Source organism: Coenobita brevimanus, chromosome 73 (assembly GCF_032717465.1).
Source record: "Coenobita brevimanus isolate Jiangsu-jjx chromosome 73, ASM3271746v2, whole genome shotgun sequence".
Lineage (NCBI taxonomy): Eukaryota > Metazoa > Arthropoda > Malacostraca > Decapoda > Coenobitidae > Coenobita > Coenobita brevimanus.
Genome location: NC_137026.1, coordinates 33,192,167 through 33,218,954, shown reverse-complemented (window position 1 = coordinate 33,218,954; position 26,788 = coordinate 33,192,167). Strand labels below are relative to the sequence as shown.

Genomic DNA, 26,788 nt, shown 5'->3' with positions numbered 1-26,788 from the left:
TAGCTAATGAATGGATGAGGTTTGACTGACTGACTAAATGATGAATTAAGTGGAGTTGTCAAAGTACACAAAACTTTCTCCTTATATGTAGCTATGCTCAATCAACAAAAAATTAAAATATGCATGGAAGAACATCGACTTGGTTTACATTTACTGAACCAGTGAGAAACGATTAATTTTTCTGAGTGAACATTTTACGGCCAATCGTCAGTTTACACCATCTTCGAACTAACAAAACCTAATGAAACATTCTAGCTAAAATTCTTAACATATTAGTTCAGAATATCGATAATGGAAAGAAATTACTAACCATGACTTCAAAAGTAATAAATTCATCAAAACAATACATCAACACTACATTCTAAACTCTGAACTGACAAAAACAAGGCCAACTTCATCTTAAACTGTGAACTGACAAAAAACGAGGCCAACTTACCAAAGATCTTGAGGTTACAGGTAGACACGGCCTCTCCCACTCGGTTGACGGCCTTGCAGGTGTAAATGCCGGAATCATCCTCACGCAGACCCGAGATATCTAGGGTTACGTGGCCGAAGTCAAAGGTGCTACGAATGCGAGTACCTGTGGCGGGAAAAGTAAGACTCTTTTGATAATTTGAATAGTTTATATATTATCATCATTCTTATTGTCCTATTTCTCTCTTCTACTAATATATCAGGAGAGTTTTTGTATGGCGGGGAAATTTTAATCTTTGTCACCACGAAATTTATTACGTTTCCATCACCATTCATATTATCGTAACTCTTTTAAAACGAACAGATGTTCAGTTAATTACCGTATCATCATTTTTCTTTATCATATCTCTAAATAACTACATTAATCTCCTCAATATCCAACTAATAATTGAGGTGAAAAATTTTTTGTTATATTTTTCACTATCTAAATTCAACATCTCACTATAAAATGGGATGGGTAAATAATCGAATCATGAAAATGCAATAAACATCAACAGGGAATCTGAGCTCAAACATTTTACGTCAATTATCATCTACCTTTTTATCCAAAGAACCTGTAAAGCCTCCCTACATATAGTAAACAGTGCAAACAATGCATATAGAGTACATGGACTTAATATTGGTTATTTTTCTTTTATTTATCTCTTTCAGCTATTATCATACCTATTATCTGGACTCATTTTATCATAAGCGCTCAGCTCTTCGACTAACCAACTACAAAGGCTACAAAGGCTTCTTCATATATCCCTTAAGCATGCATTTTCAAAGCTTCAGGCAGATATTGCATGAACATACAGTATATTGTATAGCAGAGAGCTTGCAGCCTTATATAATCCACAGTTTTATATTCCCATTATATATTCTCTTCAAGATGCTGTGCAGATAGAAAAATAAGCAAATTTTTGGCTCGTACTCTCACGGGCTTAGAAAACTCCCTAGCACCTTCTACTTACTAGTTTATTTTTGCAAACGGCACGTGTATTCTCTTGTATATTTCAGGCCACTACACTGACATTAATCTCTTCAACACGAGGACATGTTTTGCATTTTATTCTGACTGCCGGTAACACCAGAAGAAACTATTTAACTTAGGAATGCCCTCTGGGGTGAAGGGTATGGAGACAGGGTCCATGACCACATCAGTATGAGGTCGCACTTTTTAATTATTATTGCTAGTGCTGGACAATTTTGCTCAGCTTTGAAGGGACCCCATGGTGTGAAGGGATTAGATCAGAATAACATACAAGAGGGCTTTAATATACAAAATAAATTAGTCTTGGAAAAGGTGCTAGGGAACTATCTAAATTCAGGAGGATACGTCCCCAATTCTTAATCGTGCCAAGAACTGCATGCTGGTCACCCGAAAGAGCCACCACCGGGTCAACAAAACACTAACTACGATACTCATAACTCGGGCACATAAAAGCAGTTGAAATCAGAGGGTTGTACCTTCATTGTAGGAGCCCACAATCCCTCCTCGGCCTGGTGATGCAGGGTGACAAGAGGGTGGTTGGTTATCAGCGTATTCATCATTTTAGTCAACAAGGAATGTGATGGTAATACTCTCCTAAGCTAAAGTGCACACAGTTAGCTGATGAGCACTACTCAAACATTAGTGTACCGTATATAGGGAACTTCACTACAAGAAATCCTCTGTTAGTAAACATAACCCTTCCAGCCACAAGACATAATTTTCTTTTATTCTGGCTAACGCCAAACAATTTCATCTACTTCAAGAGAGACTCCCCTTGCTGAAGGGTTAAAGACAATCCCTAATAATCCCCTTCAGTCTGAGGACTTTTCTTCTGTCCTGGCTAACACCACATTATTTCATTCAAGAGATCTCTCAGGCTGAACGGATTAGAACCGATAAAAACAATTACTGGACATAAACATTTCTAAAAACTGTCACTATTTAAAGTCACATATAGACACATAACACAATGTATGTTAATGCGGCAAAATTTTAAGATACAAATGGCTCTTGTAAAGTCACTGTGCAGTTGAAGATACTCCACAACTCACATTGTTACACTGCTTACACACCTCGCAATTACACCTTACACACACACACACACACACACACACACACACACACACACACACACACACACCTCGTACTGCACAGACTTTTCTAATATCCTGGGTCTCATGATGCCCATGTTAGTGCAGTATTAAGTAAATCTCTGCACTGTCATATGCACCATATATTGACTGACGAATAAAACAAAATGAACGAAACAAAAACAAGCCAAATTACGCAATGAAAACATCTGGAACAACTGACATTAAAACAAAACGATAAATCACACTGAAAAACAAAACAGTGATATAAAATGCAAGATAAACAAAAAATTTTAAAAGCTAGTTACGGTATAATACCAAGAAATAAGCCAGTCTCAGTGCCACAAGCTTTAACCCTTAAACTTCGGCTGGCATCATCTGACGTTCGGTTTTCTCACCAGAAATATGAAGTTCGCAACATTTTTATGGCTATAGATTTGTTCCATATGGGCTGAATTTTTTCCCATACTTAAGCAGATATTAATATATTTTAGTATATTGCAACCTTAATCCCATCACTTTATGCATGATAGTTTTCTGATATTTTTGTTTTTCAATTTTTTGGAAAGAAATCGAGTAGTAAAAGGATTATTAAGGTTCTTAGTATGTGACCCTCCATTAATCCTTTCCCTATGATAATATTTTTTTTACTTTCCAGATTAGACATTCAGCTCGGAAAGACTTGTCAATGTGAAGAGGTTATTTAACTTACTGGTGAAACGTCTATGCAGGAAATTACAAAACAAAAATGTCTGGCCAAAGTTTAAGGGTTCAACCGGACAACACAATTAATCTGACAGCAACATCCACTTCGAAATCAAAATAAGTGACCCCATAAAAACAAAGACGTACCAGTAGTCAGCTGTACGCCATTCTTGAACCACTCAATGCTGAGGTTGGGGTCGTTGGCTGGCTGTACTTGACCCTCTAGGTGTACGTTCTCGCCCTCCTGTGCATCAAGGAACAAGTAATTATTAGTTTCGTTTATATTATTACTCAACCACTGCCGTACAAGCTACATTAATGAGAACTAACTACAAGAGTGGTCTCTGTTCTATGATGACAGATGGATAGGTAGGCAGATAGAGATACAGACTGATTGAGAGATAGATAGATAGATAGACATAAATAAACACAAAGACAAAACGGGATCAGGGATGTCGGGTAGGGTCTGTGATCCCTCTCCACCTTTACTTTATCCCAGCTATGACAGACAAACAGACAGACAGGAGACAGACAGACGAGGGACAGAGACAAGAGACAGTCAGACGAGATACAGACAGACGAGAGAGAGACAGACAAAAAGATATATACACAACATCAATACCCACCTGCAGGCGCTCATGGCTTTCCAGGTGCTTGGTAAACATAGGAGGCTCAAGGTGCTCTGGTGAAACAGGGGTCTCTGGTACGCGGTTCCACTGGGTCTCGCGAAGCTTGATGGTCTCCCAGCCAGGATGAAGAGGGTCTCCCAGGATGTTGCCCCTGGCTGTGGGGGAAGAAGGAGCACGTTCTGAGGTTTTCCAGGTCGGTATATAAGGTGACACATAACTAGCTATTTTGTTTACCTGGACAGAAATTGGCAACTGCTCCATACATGTACTGTAAGTCAAAGGAAATTGTTAATTAAAAAAAAATGTCTGCCTGTCTATATGCATGTATCATCATCACATCATCATTTTTTCCCATCTATGGATAGGATGGAGCCTCAATCATACAGCATTTGGTAAATCTAGCCTTCTAAAATGATAGATAATTTTAGGTCAATAATCACAGTCGATGGAATAACTCAGCATAGCATGAAACCTTTACTTCTCCCGATACTGACCAATAACCCTGGTAGTGCAGGAGCTAACGGCCTCTCCAGCCTGGTTGATGGCCTTGCACATATAGACACCAGAATCCTCGGCCACGCACTGCAGGATGTCCAGAGTCACGAAGCCAAAATCGTGGCCGGTGGTGAAGCGTGAACCTACGAACACATGAGAAGGAGCCGTAAGTTGAAGGAATATTAAATGAATCTTTGCATACTCCTGCTCGTTCTCATACACTACCTAATGTATCTTCAAACCACTCTATCCATCCTCACACAACCTAATATATACATGAATCTTAATATATTCCTACTCGTTCTTACACTACTTTATATACTTTTGAACTATTCTATCCACCTACCACTAGATAATGTGTACTCGCAATCTCTTCTTATTCCTCATATTACTCTACCTTCACAATATCTTACAATATTTTTAAGTCCTCACACTAGTTCATCTATTCTCATATTACTTTATATTACAGCATACACGAGTAAAAACGTAAACAATCTATTTAATAATTTCAAGTTATAGAACCCCAACGGTGAATTAATGAAGAAAGCAAATAAGCGATGGCAAAAGACTGACATATGCACAAAATTCACACAGTTGCATAAATACCAGCATCACTTACCCATCTTGAGCTCAACGCCATTGCAATACCATTCGAATCTCATGTTGGGGTCACCGACTGGCATGACACGGCATTCGTAGTGTGCCCTCTGACCCTCTATGACCTGGGCTGGTCCACTCAAAGCCGTCGTGAACACTGGCTTGTCGTAAACCTGCACAGAAGACATACCGTCATCATAAATATCATCATCATCCTGACCCTATTCTTCAATCATATATATATGTGCTAGAGATAAGCTAGAAGCAAGGAAAAGACTTCAAAAACACACATACATATTTTACCAAAACATTTCTGTTATACATCCAGGGAAGGAACTCAACCCATCAAGGTTCAATGGTGTCACTGCAAGATACGAGTATCAGAATGTTATTTCTGAACCATGGTGAGTTAGCACACTTCTTTCTCCAACCATTTCTAATACCCTTGCAAATAAGCACCATTTCAATGTGTGTGTGTGTGTGTGTGTGTGTGTGTGTGTGTGTGTGTGTGTGTGTGTGTGTGTGTGTGTAATTCACCGGGTAGGTCAGGATCACTTGATGGTCGTGATCGTCAGCAATTACCCTCCCGGAAGGGAGCTGAGAGCTCATATAGTCCGATCTAAGGGCAAGGCTGTGACCTTCACACACGCACACACCCGTCCCCTTGCTCAAGGGGGACAGTAACCACCCACTTCGTCAGTGAAACTTTTCGCAACCTGAGCGAGGCGTGAACTCCCGTCCACCAGTTGGCAAGCGACAGCGTTACCACTGCACCAGCGTGTGTATGTGTGTGTGTGTGTGTGTGTGTGTGATGTAGCAGTATGTAAAGGGGCAATGTGTAGTATGACAGTGTGAGATGTGCAAGTGTGTGTGTGTGTGTGTGTGTGTGTGTGTGTGTGTGTGTGTGTGTGTGTGTGTGTGTGTGTGTGTGTGTGTGTACCATCAAAAGTACTCAGCTGAACAATTTCATATCAACACTGTCTGAACTTAAATAATGAACCTCACCTTGTCTGGCATTTCGCCTCGTGCTGCAGGCTTACGGTCCTCAAGGGCCTGAATCTTCTTCATGCCCTCAGGATGTTGAGTGTCCATTTGGATGCTGGCATGAGCTGTTCAAATAACAAACAAAGCCCATTATTAGAATTCATATACTTTTTACAGAATTTCATTTTAACTTATCACGTGAACACAGATCAATATATAATTATCCTCTGTTTACAGTGCAGGTATTTAACTTCCATTTCAGAATTAAATACAGACGATAAATATCAAATCGTCCTGTCAAATTAGTCCAGCTTAGACTTTCGTTTCCCTCCCCATTATGTGATCATTTAACTCCATGAATGATGTGAATTCTTTTTTATTTAATTCTTTCTGCTGTTAGACAATCAAAGTTCAGGACAGCCCTCTAAAGAAACTTACACTTGATCTTGATAGAAGCAGTAGTAACAGCCTCGCCCAGATCATTGGAGGCACGGCACATGTAGATACCCTCATCGTCAGCACGTACGCCAGTGATGTCGAGGGCAACGTAGCCAAAGTCATGTGTGCGGTTGATGCGAGAGCCTGCAGAAAAAAAAGAAGGATGTTGACGCTTGAGTATGGGTTTCAGTTCGCTTGTCTATAAATGTTTCCGATCCATGAAGTAGGTACTAACTCATATCCGACTCTATTTTCTTCTCCATCGTTTTCCCAATATTAGGAGCCAGCTGCCCTGATTCAATATCTGGTATCTGTATTTACAACTGTTTATATACAGTACGTACCAGTGCCTATCTAAATATATATCTCGTGTAAAAATTGTTTATCTCAACAGCTTTCCTATCCTTCAGTAAGTCACCAATCTAAACCTGTCTCTGTCCATATCTACGGCTATTTATGTCTGTATTAATATCTACCTAAATCTACATCACATCATAAACTCACTTGTCTCAATCGGTTTCTCATTCCTGAACCATTCAACCTTGAGTTTGGGATCTCCGACAGGGATGAGGCGGCATTCGAAGTGAGCTGTCTCGCCCTCTATCAGGTTGTCCAGATTCTGTAGTGGCTGGGTGAAGACAGGGCGCTGGAAGGTGCGGGTCTCTTCCACAACCTGAAGAGACGGAGAAGAGATTTTGTTTATGGATCACTATTGCTCTTTGTTTTAACCTAATTTTAGACAAACAGATAGATGAGAGAAATATGATCGTTTGATGAAAAAAGTGACTAGTTGATTTAAATGTGTTGGAAGATTCGGTTGACTTCCATGGATTGTGGAAGGGACAAGAGATTTTGTTTATGGCTCATTCTTATTCCTCAATCCAGCCTAATTAATGACAAAAAGATAGGACACAGAAAGACAGAATAACGAACTAATATGGACTAGCTGATCTGAGAGTTTTTTTGGAAGGTGTGGGTGTTCTCCAAGGCCTGAAGAGTGAATTTTTTTTAATGGATTTTTATAGCTTTGCCCTACAACAAAATTAAAGACTTACATAGAGTTACAGAGATATGACGCGATGAGAAAAGCAGGGTCAATCTAGCCAAAATCAAGCTTTAAGAAAATGAGGTTTAAGTTTGAGTATTTAAAGTCAACGAATTTTTGGCTTATCTGAGACCCAACAGCTCACCTGGCGACGCATCTTGGAGGCATCCTCCAGCTGCCTGATCTTCTCCAGACCCTCAGGCCGGGCAGACTCGTAGATGATGTTCTCCTTGCCCTCCACCTTGAAGGAGATGGACGACACTGCCTCTCCCATGAGGTTGTAGGCACGGCAGGTGTATTCTCCAGAGTCCTCAGGGTAGACGCCGGTGATATCCAGGGCAACATAGCCAAAGTCGAAGGTAGTGTGGAATCGTGAGGCGGATTGCAGAGCCTTTCCATTGTGGTACCATTCCACCTTGAGACTTGCGTCGTGCACTGGCTCCACTCGGCCTTCCAGATGCACATGCTGACCCTCTGATAGTAATGTGTTGCCCTGCAGGTGGGCCAGAAGTCAGTGCATAGCTACAACTGATTACACACGGTGCATATATTACGACTTAGAGAAAGGTATCGTATAGAATCACACATATGGCCACGCTTCAGTACATATGATACAAAAATCACACATTGTACGGGGCCAGACGACACACATGGTCACACATCAGGATATATAATCACACATCAATAGATACTGTAACGCATCAAAATAAACAAACACACAAAGACACATTTTCACATTTCAGTACACATGGACACACTTCAATCACATGGTCGTGCATCCTTTATCTAAGTTACAGTTCATTAGGTCTTATTCCTGTTGTGGTATAAGTTGAACTATACAAATGTTACACAGAGTGAATTGTTTTATCTTGCTTTCGGCGCCAAATGGCAAAGCAGCTGACAGCGAGCAAAATATACATAAACTTACAAAATAGTCATGGAAGAAAAAAAAAAAAATCCAACTGTATAGCACAGGCCTCTTCCCACCCTCTTAACTAACCCTGCATCAATGACCCCTACACCAAAACAAGAAAGCTCCTCCTCTCACCCGGAGCTCAGAGGTGAACCTGGGAGCCTGCATGGGAGCATCACTGACTTCAATACGCTCATGGCGGCCCCTCTGTTCGAGACTCTGGATCTTCTCCCAGCCCTCGGGATGCTGAGTGTCCAAGTAGATGGATCGGCGAGCTGTGGGAGGCGACAGAATTTAATTAGACTCCTGATGTTTAATTTTGTTGGTTGGGCAAGAAATGGGGCGAGTAATATGACACGTATATTTGACATGTATCGCAATCATAATAATGATATGTGTAGGTTCATCTGTAACTTGAACCCAGTGGACTGCAGGTTGAAAATGCCTTTCTCCGGCAGTCCACCCTCCTCTTTTTGTGGGATAGGGAGGGAGATGAGGGACGTTTGTATAACTGGGCAGTGAATCCTCCTCGGTTATATCAATGCCACCACGAGAAGGCGTCCCTCTCCAGCACCATGGCAATCATATAACCAGCACCTGGATATTTTATGATTCAGTAAGCTAAAGCACTCCAGGTGGATGATGTAACATATGAAAACTCGATATTTCAATTTAGATTTTCTTGGCAAGTATTTTCATCCAACATACAGTATCAAGTCTGTTTTCTCACCTGCACAAGAAACACTGCATGAGTTGACAGCCTCGCCGACCTTATTGGTAGCCTTGCAGAGGTAGTTGCCCGAGTCCTCCCCGTAGGTGTAGAGGATGTCAAGGGCAACGTAGCCAAAGTCGTGGGTGGTGCGGAAGCGGTGACCTGAGGGAGAGATATGGGACGTGAGGCTTAGTGTTTATTTGTCAGCCATTATCACCTCTACCTTCACTATCATCACTACTACTGCTACTATCATAATCACCATCATCATAATTATCATCACCATCTCTTCATTATCACATTACCATCGTTCTCATCACTGCTACCACCATCACACTGTACATCATCATCAGTATCAACAATCAAACCTTAATTTCCACTAAGATGCATGCTTCAACTCACCAGCCTTGATCTCCACGCCATTCACGAACCACTCCACCTTGAGATTAGGGTCATTGATGGGCTCCAGGCGGCACTCCAGATGGCACCGCTCGCCCTCAGCCAGGTTGTCCACGCTGCAGAGGGGAACATCACGTCAAAATTACAAAAACTAGGAAGAAAAGCCAAAACGGTACCATCATCTCAAGTTACCCCTTCTGGTACGTAAGGGCCCTGGGCTAGTCTCCCGTAGTATAAAGCATAATTCGGTAATGTAAATTCTGCAAAATATCAAGAATAGTCACTTCCTATCCATATTCTGAAAAACGGATAAGGATAAAATTGCGGGCACAAATCATGAGGTACTTAACGCACATCTCAGTAAAGTCTCTGAGCCTTTTCACGGCACTTCTTCCTGACTAGCACCCCATTCTAGTGTTAATCTTCTATCATAACTCAACACTGTAGATGGAGAGATGGCAATTTTAGACCACGTTAAACTGAAGAGAGTATACACAAATTTATCTCCTCCCCCGTCCCCCACCTCTAAGAAAGCTCCCTACACAGCACTTCTTCGTGACTAGCATCATACTCTAGTGTTAATCTACAGGGAGAGTTACAGTGAAAGAAGTATACATGAATATCTCTCCTTCCCCTTCCCCCAACTCCATGACAGCTCCTTCCACTGACCTGATGAGAGGTGTGGTGAAGACGGGTTTCTGGAAAATCTGTTCTTTGGCCTCTTGTGGAGCCGGACCGATCTTCTCCAGCTGCTTGATCTTACGCAGCCGCTGTTCATCCAGGGTGTCCAGCTGCATACTGCCCGTCGCTGTACACCAGGAACAAGAATTAGTACAGATTTGGAGAACCCTGAACAAAAATTAGCAGAGATTTGGAGAACAATGAACAAAAATTAGTAATGATTTGAAGAACCCTGAACAAAATTTAGAACAGATTTGGACAACAATGAACACGGACCGGAACAAATTTGGAGAACCCTGAACAAGAATTAGTACAGATTTGGGGAACCCTGAACACAAATTAGTACAGATTTGGAGAACAATGAACACAAATTAGTACAGATTTGGAGAACCCTGAACATTAGTACAGATTTGGAGAACCCTGAACAGAGATTAGAACAGATCTGGAGAACAGTGAACAAGGATTGGTACAAAATTGGAGAACCATGAACAAGAATTAGTACAGGTTTAAGGAACAATGAACACAAATTAGAACAGATTTGGAGATAGAGTTAGTACAAGATTAGGAATGTGGAAGTTAGTAGTGTGCAAGAGAAGAAGTGTTACAGATGGTACGGGTAAAGAAATATCATAATATAGGTTGAGATATAACTGTAACATGTTTTTAAATTTCAAAGAACAGGCTTAGAAATATAACTCTGTGAAGGTTCAGACTGCATGATTATTCAGGATTAGATATACAGCACTTATTTAAATTTACAATTACTTTACGCTGACTGAATATTTAATTTCGAAAATCAAAATATCATATGTATCATTTTAGTGACAGATAAGCCATCCATATACTCTTATCTCCGACTCACTGAATGGATACCCTTTTCACAGCCTGTCATAAACTAGAAAGATCGAACTGGGCTGCTTTTTTGTATAGTTTTTAGTATATGCGAAAAAGAGTATCATACTACCCCTCATGGACGTAGGGGTCCGAGGTTAGGCTACTGTAATCCAGAACTAATAAGGTGTCATTCAGCCCGGTAGCATATTTGAATCATGATCGACGTATTCCACTCGCTTTTAAGGGATTGGAATCAACGCGCCCACAGCACATGATCCTCAACCCGACTGGCATCTTAGACCACTAGACCACCAGGCGTCTTGATTTGTTCTTTGTACATATATTAAATTCAGTGACCAAAAAATGCCATAACCGGCTGTAGATGTTTTGACCAGACACCAAAAAGCGAAACTGGGTTAGGTTGTTTCTGCTTTTTAGATGGATAATAAAATCATCTACAGAACGCTGAAACAGTGCTCAACCTTTGTAGAGTATATACCAGACTCTAAATTAACTCCAAGCTACTAAAATAACAATCGAACAACAGTGAAACAGAAGATAAACACACGCAAACAACAGTGAAGCAGAAGAAAAACACACGCAAACAACAGTGAAGCAGAAGAAAAACACACGCAAACAACAGTGAAGCAGAAGAAAAACACACGCAAACAACAGTGAAGCAGAAGAATAACACGGACACACGCAAACAACAGTGTAACAGAAGAATAACACGGACACACGCAAACAACAGTGTAACAGAAGAATAACACGGACACACGCAAACAACAGTGAAGCAGAAGAATAACAAACGCACACACACAACAGAAAAAAAAAGCATACACACATACACAACAGAACAAAAAACACACGGACACACACCCACCCAAACAGAATATTAGTAGACTCACCTGCATGCTTCGCCTAGACAGTGTTAGTAGGAGCAAGAGCAGGGGTTCCAGTCTTCCAGGAGAGGCATGGAAATTAAAACGATCAGGAGAACCATTAGATATTCCCAAAACATAAACCATAACTCCGATTTGCCTGTGTTTAGTGAGGAGTTGAAATCTGGGTAGCCTGTTTTTATATAAGTAAAGAGATGTACAGACGGATAGACAAACGAAGAGGTACAGAGATAGAGATTGAAGTTTTTTCTGCTTATCTTGCTTGTTATACGGAGTTAATACAGTTAATACACCGTCCAGGTAATGCAGTTTTTAGTAATAAGTCACATGATGTATAAAAACTCCGCCCATTGTATTTTTTTTTTGTAGTATAGAATTCAGTGTATTGCATGAAACATTTTATTCTTTTTCTGGACCTGACAACTGGTATTTATCTCTCGTTGAAATATCAGACGGTTTTCGTTAGGACTAATAAAATTTGGTCTCCTTTGAATGCTGGTATAATTTCTTAGCTGAGCAGAATTATCCAGCAGTATCATGACTTATTATTTCTTTTTATCTCTTTCAGTATTACGGTTTCTCTCAGCTAAATAAATTTGTCTGGCGTGTAATGACGAAAAAGTTAATCAATATATATTACTTTAACCTTTTGAGTGTTATGATTTATCACAGCTAAATCGTATGTGATTTCTTGCGCTGTCTGAGTTAATTTGATTCTTGTCTTGCCAATACTATCCATATATTTCCAATTCAAAGTGTGACTGACAAAAATACTCATGAACTATTTTGGTGTTCATACAATTAGCATTACATATTCGTCTGCAATTTGGTAAACTTAACTTGGCATGCTCGTAATATTTTTTCTTTTACTTTTTTTCTTCATCCACTTTTATCAGATGTGCTCAGAACTGTTCTAGTCTTCAGGTTTGTAGGTGTAAGAAAAAGCTCTGTGCAGTATGAGACAAGAGGTGCAGTGTGTGGTGTGGGACCGTGAAATATGACTATGAGGTAAACGTGCGATGTGGTATGGATGTGTGAAGTGTGAATGGAAAGCAGTGTGGTAGTGTGTAGTATGACAGTGAGGTGTGTGTGTGTGTGTGTGTGTGTGTGTGTAAGGGGGGCAATGTGAGGTATGCATGAAGTGTTGCATTGTAGAGTGTAGCTTTATGAAGTGTTGCAATATCTTTTACTACACAGCAACTTTCCTACCATCCTCCAGACTTTCAATTGCCCAAATTCTCCTCTCATCCCCATCCTAACTTGCTCTAACCTAACCTAACCAAACCTAACCTAGCCTAAATAAGGAACTGGAGGAGGGAGGCATCAAAAAGTCTAGCACTCTGAAGTCTAGACCAGTTCTAAGCACATCTAACAAAGGCAAGTTAGAGAAAATATTGGAGACTCACTGTGCATTCCTTGGGTCTTAGTCAAGTAAGTTTTGGCCACTCTCCTGCACCTCTTATTTACGTGTCTCTCAATGTGACCCCAATATATTATCCTCTGTGTTATTTATGCCATCTATGTCGATATTAAAAAGGACTATCATACAGGTGAATAGTATGGTGTAATATCCAAAACAAATCGCTAAGAAGGAGGTGCTAGAACGTATCCTAAGGTCACAAAAATACAGCCCTTTATCACAATAGGGTAAATATTTAAAACAGCCCTTTATCACAATAGGGTAAATATTTAAAACTGAAGTGATGTCATTAACCACATCACCAGGAGCTGAACACGGGTAATTTTTTCATAATACAGCCAGACGATTTATTCAGCTGAAGGAAAGCAATCGTGTCAGTAAATCGACTGCCCATTATCACCCTCATCATCACAATCATCATCATCATCATCATCATCATCAGTATGTGCCTAATTTCATTCTCAGGTAGATCAAATTCGTCGTCGTCGTCGTCGTCGTCATCATCATCAGTTTGTGCCCTATTACAGTTATAGGTAAATCATCTTCATCACCATCATCATCACCATCAACATCATCACCATCTCTGTGTGCGCTCTCAGAAACAGAATTAATCGCCATCACCATCATCTCTCAGTGCCCTCCCCTCTCACTCGGTAAACATAATGCTTGTTGGCAGGTGAAGTGGGCCTGTGAGTGCCAAGTGCGGGGCCTCACCTTCATCCACCCTTACTCCCACTTATCATCATCGGTCCACTTGGCAAGGGTGCGAGAAAAATCTAGGAAATATCTAAGAAATCTTGTGCCTTGATCTGCCAGTGAAGTTTTGAGGCAATTTATCTTGAAATAAATTTGGGTGGAGAAATTAGGTAGATTTTCCTTTGTGAGTCAGTTATAACTTGCTAACTTGGCAAGGAACAGCATAAAAATACACACGCTTCATTATATATTCCTAATGACGTTCAAATATTTCGTAACATTCTGCTTTACATGATTTTTCGACTTGGCAAGACAAATGAATATTATTGTAGTTTTGTGATTCCACTTTTTAATTTAGAGTTAGTGCTAATTCGTATATTCGTCCTGGCGTACAAAGAAATATACATAATTCTGTAAACTTTTGCCCACCCTAACTTGCAAATCCGCTGACTTGGCACCGATCATTTGGAATCCGCATATACTGTTATTTCAACGTAATTTCTTAACTTCTCATCTTTTACTTGGGAGACAGCATTAAATAGGGCTAGGCAATGATTTTTCACCTATAATTATGTATCACGAGTTAATATGTATTTTTAACCAGTTTAGTACAACGAGATCACCTATTTTTATTTTGTGCTACCTACAGACTCATTCATTTAACTTACGAGAGATTTCACGAACAAAAAGAATCTAATATATACCTTAATAAGTTTTCCAATACAAGAAGCCTTTCCCAAATTGAATAAAATGGCCTGGAAGAAGTAAATATAACTAAAATGATGCGTCGTAATGGTGAAACGATTTGTCTTCGAAAATTCGCTGTATTGCGTGTACCGGCGCTTGTGTGGATAAGACCAGGGTGTAGGCAGTATCTTTTGGCACCCGCACAGTATAGTCTATATGTGGAAACAATGTAAACAGCAGAGGTGTGTGAAGGAATGGGGGTTGTGGCGGGCTTACATCTACCTCTAGCCCGGATGGTATTTAGCGCCACTTTATCGATTATTATGTGTGGGATTTTCCTCACTTCCTGATATTTAAATTAACTATCCGTGACGTGATGCTTTCTCGATTTTATTTCTGATACTTCTAGACAAGTTTAAGAGAAGAATTTTCGTAGTGAATGGAGACCTCTTGCAACAGAAGCACAATTTACAGTATCCCTCCGCTCTTTCAGCATGGCGATGTCTTTAATACTTATGTTCCCACGGTCTCTTTATTTAAAACAGCTATCGTCACACCAGTATACCCTCCTCAGGTGTAGGTATCTCGCAAGGTGTGTTCCTAGGAAAAAAAGGTGTATGTACCCAAGACCTTGAATTATGCCAAGGTGACTAAGTGCTCAGACACGAAGGATTATGCTATTATTATCATTATTATTATTATGATTATTATTATTATTATTTACAGTCGCATAATTTTACTTGACTAATGAGGGGAAACGTCTCGTAAAGAATGAGTTTCTAGACCTTGAATTCTACCAAGGTGACCCAGCGTAGCAAAAGAAAAGTATGTTATGTCAAAGCACATGTCAGAATTTTGGCTGCCTCACCACAGGTATTTCTTTTCGCGTATAGCCTGCCTGTTTTCGTAATACAAGCCGCTAGCGAATTTTTGAATGCTTTATTGAATTTATAGTTGCTCTGAGTAGCTGTAAAATCTTAATCATAGTTGCGTGTAATGAGCCAAGACCATATAAGACTCGAGCCTTGTCGTTCAGGGAAGGGATGAGTCAGGATGAACATATTTTTAGCCTATCCATCACCGTACCCCAGATTACACCCATAGCCCCTCCCTCTGGCCCTGGCACCTCACCCCGCACCTTCTGTCCCCCCTGAGTCCCCCACAGCGCCCTCTACTCCCCTTTGAGAGACCCCCAAATCCCCTACCCCTACGACAGACTGCCTACGTCCCCTACCCCCACCTAGCGACCCCACAGCGCTCTCTACCCCCACCTGCCGACCTCACAGCGTCCCCCACTCCCCTTCTAGCGACCCCCTGCGCCCCCTACCCCCACCTACGCATACACAAGCTGCCCCAGTCCCCTCCACGCGCAGCTCTCGATAGGAAGGGCAGAGAAAGAGGCTCTTATATCGCAGTTGCTTTCGTGGATACCTCGCAAAGTCTCGCTACAATAGATTTCTGTTCTCTCGTTTTTTTTCTATTTATTTTTACGTTCTGATTTTTACATTACGCTCGCAATATTTATTTTTCTGAATTATTACATCTCGCAATAAAAATTTTGTCCTAATTTTAACGGCTCGCAATCGTTAATTTTTTCCCTCCACTTATATTTACGTGTGTCCATTTTTTATAAGTTACTACCATTATTTTTTGTCTTATTTAATACCTGATGTGTAAGAATCTAATTTCATTTTTATAATATCCCATAATCCCATACACGGATTCAAGGGAAACACCTCATGATATTTTCTTCTTTATTAAAAGCCTCTTTCTCGAAGTGACAACTAAAGCAGAAGTTATGTTACATTCACTATACAAATAAAGAATTCAAAATCTATCTTGTATTTTCTCTCAACAAAACTTTAACCCCTTGAAACAGAAAACGTATTATTTTATCTTATTATTATTTTTATCTCCAAACGATTTTCTATTCAATTTAGGAAAGGACTGCGAGTTAAAGGGTTAATGAAGGCTATGGCCCGTATTTTCGTCGGTTACGGAAGCTCCCTAACACCTTTTCCTAAGCGATTTATTTTGCTTATTACACCTCGCTGTCCTCTTCTGTGTTACCTGAATCATTCTAATATCACCTTCCTTTTTTTTTTTTTTTTTTTTTTTTTTTTTTTTTTACAGGAGATGAACAGAGGAAGGCAAAATAAAAAAAATAAAAAATAATCCTTACACCAGATTACAGATGTCCTCCATTAATAAAAATATCTGCATAAATCACGTATCAGCGTGCCGTATCCGCAAATAAATCGGTAAGGAAGAGGTGTTAGGGAGCTTCCTAAAACCAAAGTGAATACGAACCTATATTAAACCCCTCCAGTTCAAGAAGCCTATCCTGAGCTGAATAAAATCGTCTGGAGATAAAGAAATATGCTAAAAATTAATCTACGTCCTCAGCTTGAAGGGGTTAATTGTCAAAACGGGGAGGGTTGCATCGAAAAAAATAAATAAATAAAAATAACTCGTAAGATAATATGCAAAAGCTCGTAAGATTGTGCTTTATACTATACAAAAATTCACATAGGCTCGTAATAACTGTGTGTTTTTTAGCTATACAAATTCATATAGGCAGGCTCGATCAGGCAGGCTTGAGAGGTTCTGTGTTTTTTCTATACTAATCCGCATAAGCTCGTGAGATTGTGTTTTAAACTATATAAATCCACATAGAAAAGCTCGTGAGAATGCGTTTTTAGCTACATAAATACACATGGGCAGGCTCGTGAGTGTGTGTTTTCGCTACATATCATGAGTGTTTTTTTCGCTACATATATCCACATAGGCTCGTGAGATTGTGTTTTTTAGCTATATAAATTCACATAGGCTCGTGATTTTGTGTTTTTAGCTATATAAATCCACATAGGCTTGTGATTTTGTGTTTTTTTTTAGCTATATACATCCATATACAGTAGACAGGCTTATGAATTTTTGAATTACACAAATCCATAGAGGCAAGTTCGTGAGGCAGTGTTTTTAGCTACATAAATCCACAAAGGCAGGCTCGTGAGATTGTGTTTTTAGCTACATAAATTTACACAGGCAGGCTCGAGAGTTTGTGTTTTAAGCCATATTGCTATATAAATGCACACTGACAAACTCGTGAGATTCTGAAAAGGCAGGCGCGTGTTTGAATCATTTTTTTCTTTGGTGTGGAAGCGACTACTGAGGACGGTTAGCGTGGGGTGCGATTTTGGCGGGATTGTCCTGGGTAGAAGCATATAAATAGGCAAGTCAACGATCGTGTAAGCTGACCAAAGAGGGTATATGCTAGCCACAGAAGGTGTATGTTGGCCACAGAGGGTATATGTTGGCTACATGGGGGTATATGCTGACCACAAAGGGATTATGCAGGTCAGAAAGTGTATATATCAACCAAGCGATCAATAGGTTACTTGAATGCACGTCTCCTTCTCAGTTTGCGTGGCTCAGTAGTGCCCGTATTCTCGTCGGTTAAGGAAGCTCCCAAAAACCTTTTCCTAAGCGATTCATTTTGTTTATTAAACCTTACTGTTCTTCTCCGTGTTACATAAGCCATTCCAATATCGCTACACTCTGCATAGATAACACGCAAAAGGATATTAACCAGCCATATCCAAAAACAAATATCAGAGGTCGGCTTTTATCCTGTATATTTCTTACTTTTATCAGACGATTTCATTCAACAAAGAGGCTTCCTTTCAGCTGAATAAAATCGTCTGGAGATAGTGAGATAAGAAAATGTCCTCTGAGATAAGGGGTCAGCATTTTATTTCAGCACATGGCAGGTTTAATATTCTTTTGTTTCTTATAGATGCATACGAATGATGTCAACCAAAGACGTCTAGATAATGATATAAATTTGATAATGGGAATATTAAAGAGAAAATTAATATACTGAAGCTAAGGACGTCTTTTATATGCCAGTCAGATTAACGCCAGATACTTAAATTTTTACTGAAATTTGATACGGGGTCCACGGCAGTACGAGTCAAGATGTAACATGCAGAATAAATCGCTAGGAATGAGGTGTCAGGGAGCATAAACCCACGAGAATACGGGCACTGGTATGATACGAGGGGGGGTACGTGAATCTTAAATAGTAAAGTGGAAGACTGGGGAGGCTTGGGGGTGTGAGAGTCAAGTGAGCAATACTACCTAAGTGATATCCGTAAGTGACTAGAGTTTCCGTGCACACAAACACCATCTCCCAAGCTTCATTCTCAATCTTAGAAGTGGAATAGCACAACATCGTGTCCTTTGCCTCATCACAAGGACTTCTTAACATTACCCCGATTTTCTTCACCTTAAGATTTTAGGAGCTGGGGTGGATGGGTGCAGTCGGGTTTAGAATTTAGGATACACATCTCTTTTTGTCTACAGTATGTAGTGCAAGTGTGATTTTTTTTTAAATGCTGGTTCGTCTTTTCTACTGTAGTGCTAGTGGGATTTTTTATATATGCAAGGAGGAAGGAACCTGTGTGTGTGTGTGTGTGTGTGTGTGTGTGTGTGTGTGTGTGTGTGTGTTAAGCAAGTTCGTCTTTTCCACTGTTGTGCTACCGGATTTTTTTTTTTTTTTAAAGCGAGTTCGTCTTCTCTAATGTTGTTCTAGTGGGATTTTTTTTTTCTTTAATGCACGGAAGGAGGAACCAAAGGCCAGAAGGCCGCAAACTGTTCCCTCCAAGAATAAAATCAAGATAATAGGGACCCAAATTCAAAATGCAGCACCATTTTACCTTCTACCTAGTACAGTGACCATCAGTGCACCGGGTATTAAGTAGAACAGCTGCACAATCCACTGACAATGAACATCACAGTAGACAACACTAGTAGATGTGGTAGATGTGTATCCCTACTCATGAACGTGGCTGTACAAGCTAAATTAACTCATTCACTACCAGGGGGGCTTTCCTAAGATGAGTAAAATCGTCTTGGAGTAGCAAAAATAAATTACCAAAAGAAAAAAGATCGCAGGGGTTATCGTCTGTAAGAATGCTCCTTTAAAATTTACTCTGCTACCTTCAGACGATTTTATTCAGCTGGAGAGAGAGAAAGAGAGAGAGAGAGAGAGAGAGAGAGAGAGAGAGAGAGAGAGAGAGAGAGAGAGAGAGAGTCATTACATTAAGAGAGTTAGCACGCCCTCAAAAAATGCGCCAAATTCTGAACTTGGAAATACCAAGCCGGTGCTGTGAAAAATATCCATATAACTTTTTTGTATTGCTTAGCTATTCCACTGGCTTGAGAGGAATGATGGCGGGAGATGGGAGAAACAAGCACAAATATCCAAAAATAATCTCTATCCACATATATTCAGCGGGAGATTGTCAAGCAACGTATATATAAAAAAACGATAAATAAAAATAAACGGATAAGTGCCGAAACGGTGCAGGTACTACGAGTTAAATAATTGAGATTCACAAAGCACTTAACGACTAATTCACTGTCGTAACTCAAGATTATTATTATTATTATTATTATTATTATTTAGGATGAACTAGGGATATGAGCAGATTATACAACTCCCCAGTCCTTGTCCTTCTCAAAAATTCCTTCCCATAGTTTTAACTGCAGGCAGAACAAGATATGTGAGAAAGATCAACTCTCCCTTGTCTTTCCTGTAAATACTGATCCTATTTACGACAGGGCATAATCGTAACTCTTTGTGAATCAACGTCCAAGGTGACAATTTACAATCACACTTACGATAATTTTTCCACCGTAACTTAAGACTTATTTTCACAGGATGGGAAAGAGAGGAAAGCAGCAGCAGGTTTTCATATCTCTTGCCCTTCCTACAAAAAAACAAGACTAGGTTACGATGGAGAAACGGTCGTAAGTCTGGTCGTGAATTTCACCCTCAATTAGTTCTACGAGAAAAAAAAAAATGCTCTATTCTACGACAGCTGGAAGTATTTAGACTAGCAAAAAAATATATTTAAGATTTCTATATACACTTAAAGGTGCAGGTGTAAGAAATAGAAGAAAAAGTCGATTAAATGAAGTGCAAAGAAATGAAGACGGTATCCAAATGACTACAAGTTTTTATTTCTCAACGTCAAAACCTTCACTATGAGTTTGGTCTTTTCATTTTATTTTACTTTAATTGCTCTGCTTTGCTTTATTTTATTTTTACCTCCAAGTAATATTATTCCGCTAATGGGAGACGTTTTGTACCGAAGGCTTTATATAATCCTCCGATCCGGACAGTGTCTTCTACGGCGAATGAAACTGGCTGAAGATAGCAAGAATAAAATACAGAAAGTCACTGTATCGAAGAGACTAAAATACAAGAAAACAAGGTCTGTATCTCCTTTTAATTTTTGCATCTAATCTGGATTGAAGGGACGGAGATACAAAAGAAAAATAAAACCGTCTTCGCTTGTAATATTTTTGGATCTTATTTCTCTTCATTTCTAAGCACCTCTGTCTCAAGCATATAGGCTCGTCTTCTCGCTGGTTGAGGAAGCTCCAAAACACCTTTCCCAAAGCGATTTATTTTGTTTATTACACCTTATTGTCTTCTTTCGTGATATATTAATCCTTCCAATATAGCCATACTCTGAATAAATAACGTACAAAACGATGTTAACCACTCATATCCAAAGTTCATTCTTCCTTGCATAACACAAAAAAAACAAAAATAAATCGCTAAGGAAGAGGTGTTAGGGAGCTTCCTTAACCGACGAGAATACGAGTCACGGTCTGTCAGCATAACTTGTGACAGATGAAAGACAATGCGGAGGTTAGTGAGCAAAACTAACTCACCTTAAAGGCACTTCAGTGTTAAGACATAAAAAATAAAATTACATTAGTCAACAACCCATGCATTGCTGTACAGGTTAGTAGACTACGATTATAAGTGTGTGTGTGTGTGTGTGTGTGTGTGTGTGTGTAAGTAGTCTTTTGTGTATGCTGGACTACAAACTCATACTGAATAGCCAATACACTATTCAATGTAAAGATCAAGAAGCCTCGGTACTATTCAGCATGTATGAACAAACATATATTCTTTTGAACACCCAGTATTTTTGCAACACTGGTCAAATGCTTTACTTCAATTAGTAGTCAAACAAGTTCAAAATTACTCAAAAATTACTGAGTTCATTTTGCTTTCCATGCAAAATACAAATCTCCATTACATATCCCGTCTACACGTGAAGTTTGCAAGTGTGTGAGGACAGGTTGGGAGGGGATGCTATAGGGTTGAAAAAGTGGCACAGGAGCCTTCGTTACGCATCTTCCTTAGCGATTCATTTCCTTCCATAGTGTTTTAATATCCGCTTATATATTACAGGTGAAAATTATGAATGATACTGATTCAGACTGCTTAGGATGATGTGGAACGGAGCCTACCATATGCCACTGAAAACTGGGGTCTTATGGGGCTTATTTTTAGTTGCTTCGGAGATTTCGTGATGCCTCTACCTAAGCGATTCATTCAGCATATTACACCTAAACATCCTCTTGTCTGATAATGATGCAAGGTCATTATTAATACTAAATAAGATAAAAGATGTTAAAGGTGTAATATAAAAATAAATCGCCAAGGGAGAGGTGCTGCGAAGCCTCCTATGCCACTCAAAATAGTCTTAGTTGTAGGGAGTGTGTCTAGGGAGACGGACGATGGGCCTGTCCCCTGTGTAGACGAAGCAGCCGTGAACACGTCGGGCCATCTCCAGCTTACCCTCCACCCCGATGCTGCAGGAGGTCACCGCCTGCCCGGCAGCGTTGGTCGCCTTGCACATGTAGGTGCCAGAGTCTTCAGGGTAGGCATACAGGATGTCCAGGGCCACAAACCCGAAGTCGTAGGTGGTGCGGAAACGATGTCCTGCACGAGTGAAAGAGTAAGCAATTATAAATACCTGTCAGATAAAGATTGTTTTTCCAACTTAAAGTGCAGCAAGAAACGACAAGTGTGACATACATATGTTTCTTTATATATATATATATATATATATATATATATATATATATATATATATATATATATATATATATATATATATATATATATATATACATATATATATATATCCACCTTGGGTGTCCAGCGCTTTGTCCAGACATTTTAGCGCACGGATGGCGAGGACCCCACCTACACATTAATAAACATATGCATATATAACAAAACTAAATTTTCTTGTAATTTCCGACAGTTTTTCATAAATAATTATTTTAATTCATCGTGCATCATCAACTATTCAATAAAGGTAAAGTAGTTAAAAGCTAAAAAAAAATCCTGTATATTATTATAATCTCCATTTGCTATGACATCAATGGGCATTTTCAACATAGTTCAACGAGACTGTACCTTGTTGGATGGGTTGTCCATTGAAGAACCATTCCACCTTCATGGTCGGGTCGTTGACAGGGGTAAGGGTGGCCTCCATGTGGACTGCCTGCCCTTCAATGAGGTGCTCCTGGTTCCTGAGGGAGCGGCCAAAGTTGGGCTTCTCAATCATGGTGGGTTCCTCTCTGGGCTTGTGGGGGGCCTTGTGCTCCAGCTGAGTGATCTTGGCCATGGCTTCGGGGTGCTGAGTTTCAACAATGAAGTCGCTCTTGGCTGAGGACAGAAGAAGGACACATACAACAAATTCTAACTTTTTGAGAACACTAGATATAGTACAACTACGTACTACTACTACAGTAATAAAGCAGTACCAGTTATTAAGGCAAAATTCTTTTACGCTGTGGCACTGTTTCAAGACAATTTAAGGGAACAATTATCGAGAACTTCCATGCAAGACTGAAGGCCCCAACAGCTTAACCTCCTTTGTAATGAGGTGAACCAGTGACAGGGATGTGAGATGGAGAGAGTGTATCTATAGCAAAGGACAGGGTGACATGGTTGTGATTTGTCTGTGGTTACCACTTTCGAGATTATGGCAACTTACTTCGGATACAGCAGATAGATAGATAATGAGGATTTCCTTTTCTAGTCATGCTACCACCAGAGAATTATGTTTCTGTGAACAGAGAATTTTCAAGCTGGAAAGGTTTGGCATACCGTTAATTAACACCATTACTACAAGAAGTCCTTCCAAATCTGAATAAAAGCGTCCGGAGGTAGTAAGAAAGTGGATTCAAAGTTCTTGCATGGAGCACCTCTATCCCAATAGTACCAAGATGCGATACTTACGTTTGACTTCAATGTTGATGGTGGAAGATGCAGTGCCATTGCGGTTGGTGGCCCTCACTTCGTAGGTGCCGGAGTCTTCGGCCACGGCTTGCAAGATGTCCATGGCCACGAAACCAAAGTCGTACATGGTCCTGTAAGAAGAGGGAAAAATCATCCGTAGTTATTATCTCAACCTTTACTGCATTCTTATCTCTAGATTAAATATTCTTATTAATCATTTTTATTTAACTCTTTTTAAACTCCCTCCCCTGCTGTACTTATTCCATACCCTCCCCCAAAAAAAAGTAATATTAAACCCACCTGAACCTGTGTCCGACCTGGAGCGCCTTGCCGTTATGGAACCACTCGACCTTCATGTTGGGGTCGGGGTAGGGCTCCAGGCGGCCCTCCACGTGGGCACTCTGGCCCTCCCACAGCTGGGTCAGGCCCGACAGCTTCACCACAAAGCTGCACAAAAAGAAAAAAAAAAAAAGGAAGTGAGTATTATCATTTATTTCATCATCATCATTATTACCACTATCATTATCGTCATCCTGCTTCACCGAGATCTAACTAAGAAAAAGGCTTAACAAATACCCCCTTTTGCGGTGTAGAAACCTAATGCTAAGCTACCATATTCCACAACATTAAAGGGTAAGCAACTACGTAGACCAGCCTTCAGTGAAAGTACTGTATCTGATCATAAAACCTCTAGCCATCTCTTGGGAATTTGAAAAGCGCTTGGTTGGTGCTCTAAAGCAGCAAACCATTGGGAGATTGGAATGATGATGAAATCTGATAATGGTACTGCAAACTCTACACATATATGATTTACTGCTTCATAGATTTCCAATTACGGTACACACATAAAGAATTATCTAAGTACATCAACCAATAGTATCGATCCTCATTCTGCACGCATCACCCTCAAATATGGACGATGCACTGTGGAGCACCCTGTGATTGTAAGTTTAAATATTGCTCTTGGTACTTACTAGGTCTCGAAGTTGCATAAAACATCACATATTGGGTGCTATATTTTGAGGCACGAGGTCCATAGATTCATGTGTGTCTGAGTAACTCCCTCACTTTCATAACCATCCCCAGAGGTGCAAAACTTTTTTGGATGACTGTACATTGGTGTCTGTAGTCTGACCAAACGTACAGAAACTTACTTAGGTGCCTGAGTGATAACGGCCTCCTCGGTGGTGGCCTTGGTGTGACGGGAAGAGTCCTCAAGGTAACGCAGCTTCTCCAGGGCCTCGGTGTGCTGAGACTCGAGCAACAGCGATTCCTTGGCTGTAGTAGGAACGGATCAAACACATGCAAGTTAGACGTATATACTCATCCATCAAAATTTATTCCATATAAGTGTAGGTTCCACAGCAAGTAACACACTTAATAACCTTTATAAATACTGAACAAAAATTTAGTAGAAACAAGATAATGATATTCAAATTTAAAAATAAAAATAAGTAAGTACAGTCCCGGACATAAATACTATAAATATTAAGCCACGGTAATGACTTTCAAAACTGAATGGCACTCTTCGAAGACAAACAAGCTTTTCATATAATGTAAATCTTTCATATCTGTTCAACTAAATGAGTGACAATTCTGCCCGCGACTGTACATATTCATAAAATTAACTACTCATTACTCACAGGACACCATAAGGGTAGCTGAGGTGACTGCCTGCCCCAGACGGTTGGTGGCGCGGCAAGTGTAGGTGCCAGAATCTTCAGGTTTAACATACTTCATGTCCAAGGCAACATAGCCAAAGTCATGCATTGTGGAAATACGGTTGGCATGTTGAATGGGAACGTTATTCTTGAACCATTCAACCTTGAGATCAGGATCACCCACAGGGATGAGGCGAGCTTCAAAGTGAAGTGGGGCATTCTCAGTGAGCCTCTGGTCCTTGATGGGTGAAGTGAAGACTGGCGCCTGCATGGTGGTCTCCTCAGTGGTGGTGGTGCGCTGGGTGCGAGCGGCGGATTCGAGGTGTGAGATCTTCTTCATGGCCTCCTGGTTCATTGTGTCCGACAAGATCGAGTCTTTGGTGTGGCAGACAAGATTACATGAGGTGACAGCTTGGCCATTGACGTTGGTGGCACGGCAGGTGTAGGTGCCGGAGTCTTCAGCATATGCATACATGATATCGAGAGCCACAAAGCCAAAGTCGTTGTATTCCGTGAAGCGAGAGCCACTCTTCACGGGAACGTTGTTGTGGAACCACTCCACCTTCATCGTTGGGTCAGAGGTGGGGATGAGACGTGCCTCGAAGTGAGCACGCTGGCCCTCAAGGATCTCAAAGTTCTTGAGTGAGCTTGTGAACACTGGAGCCTGGGAGGTGGTCTCCTCAACCTGTTCTGAGCGGGTGTACCGACTCTTGTCCTCCAGCATCTGAAGCTGCTCCATGGTCAAGTTCTGGTTCTGGGACTCACTGACGATGGCGGCAGAATCTACAGAAACACCACACAGATTAGATACAGTTATAAAAGCAGTGAAATATGTATGCTTACAATTATCCCAAAACTTTATTTCTTACGCAAACTGGTTTATTAATACTACAAACAGTACTTTAATTGCCCATTTCAGTACAACAGCTTAACAGCTTTTGAAAAGTGTCTGTAACCCGGCACCCATGCACCTATCAATCGTTAATACAGTAATAGTTAGTGCAAGTTACAATAAGTGATTGCAATGCTGCTTCAGCTAATTTGACCCAGTAATCATTAATACTGCATAATTTAAGAAGATTATAATGAGTGCGCTATTATGGCATTAGGTTCTACATCAGTTAAAAATTCTAATTCTATTGATGCATAGCAGTTAAGTAAGGGAACAGAAAAGTTTTTACCATTCCATATATATATAAGCAGGCATTGAGAAATGCTACAGCGCTGTGGTAAAAAGTTCCTTAGATCAACTAGTCTATAAGCACAGTGTACAGAGCGTGCGAGCGAGGGGAGCTTAGCAGCAGAAAGCGTAGATCCCCGTGTGGTCAGTC

General features: G+C 40.3%; 1 protein-coding gene across 1 annotated transcript in view; it reads right to left on the bottom strand.

Annotated features, from left to right (window-relative positions):
- Positions 1-26,788, bottom strand: part of LOC145407519 (uncharacterized) — a 280,710-nt gene that overhangs the window by 203,144 nt on the left and 50,778 nt on the right. Inside the window, exons 20-38 of the mRNA XM_080278443.1 lie at positions 25,440-26,240; positions 24,951-25,074; positions 24,097-24,243; positions 23,797-23,927; positions 22,969-23,220; positions 22,342-22,485; positions 10,125-10,263; positions 9,459-9,571; positions 9,075-9,218; positions 8,480-8,619; positions 7,577-7,924; positions 6,891-7,059; positions 6,387-6,530; positions 5,970-6,073; positions 4,987-5,137; positions 4,367-4,510; positions 3,870-4,027; positions 3,391-3,487; positions 437-580 (exon numbers count right to left, since the gene is read on the bottom strand). Of these exons, the coding sequence (XP_080134569.1) occupies positions 437-580; positions 3,391-3,487; positions 3,870-4,027; positions 4,367-4,510; positions 4,987-5,137; positions 5,970-6,073; positions 6,387-6,530; positions 6,891-7,059; positions 7,577-7,924; positions 8,480-8,619; positions 9,075-9,218; positions 9,459-9,571; positions 10,125-10,263; positions 22,342-22,485; positions 22,969-23,220; positions 23,797-23,927; positions 24,097-24,243; positions 24,951-25,074; positions 25,440-26,240 (3,594 nt within the window). The remainder of the gene's footprint in view (positions 1-436; positions 581-3,390; positions 3,488-3,869; positions 4,028-4,366; positions 4,511-4,986; positions 5,138-5,969; positions 6,074-6,386; positions 6,531-6,890; positions 7,060-7,576; positions 7,925-8,479; positions 8,620-9,074; positions 9,219-9,458; positions 9,572-10,124; positions 10,264-22,341; positions 22,486-22,968; positions 23,221-23,796; positions 23,928-24,096; positions 24,244-24,950; positions 25,075-25,439; positions 26,241-26,788) is intronic.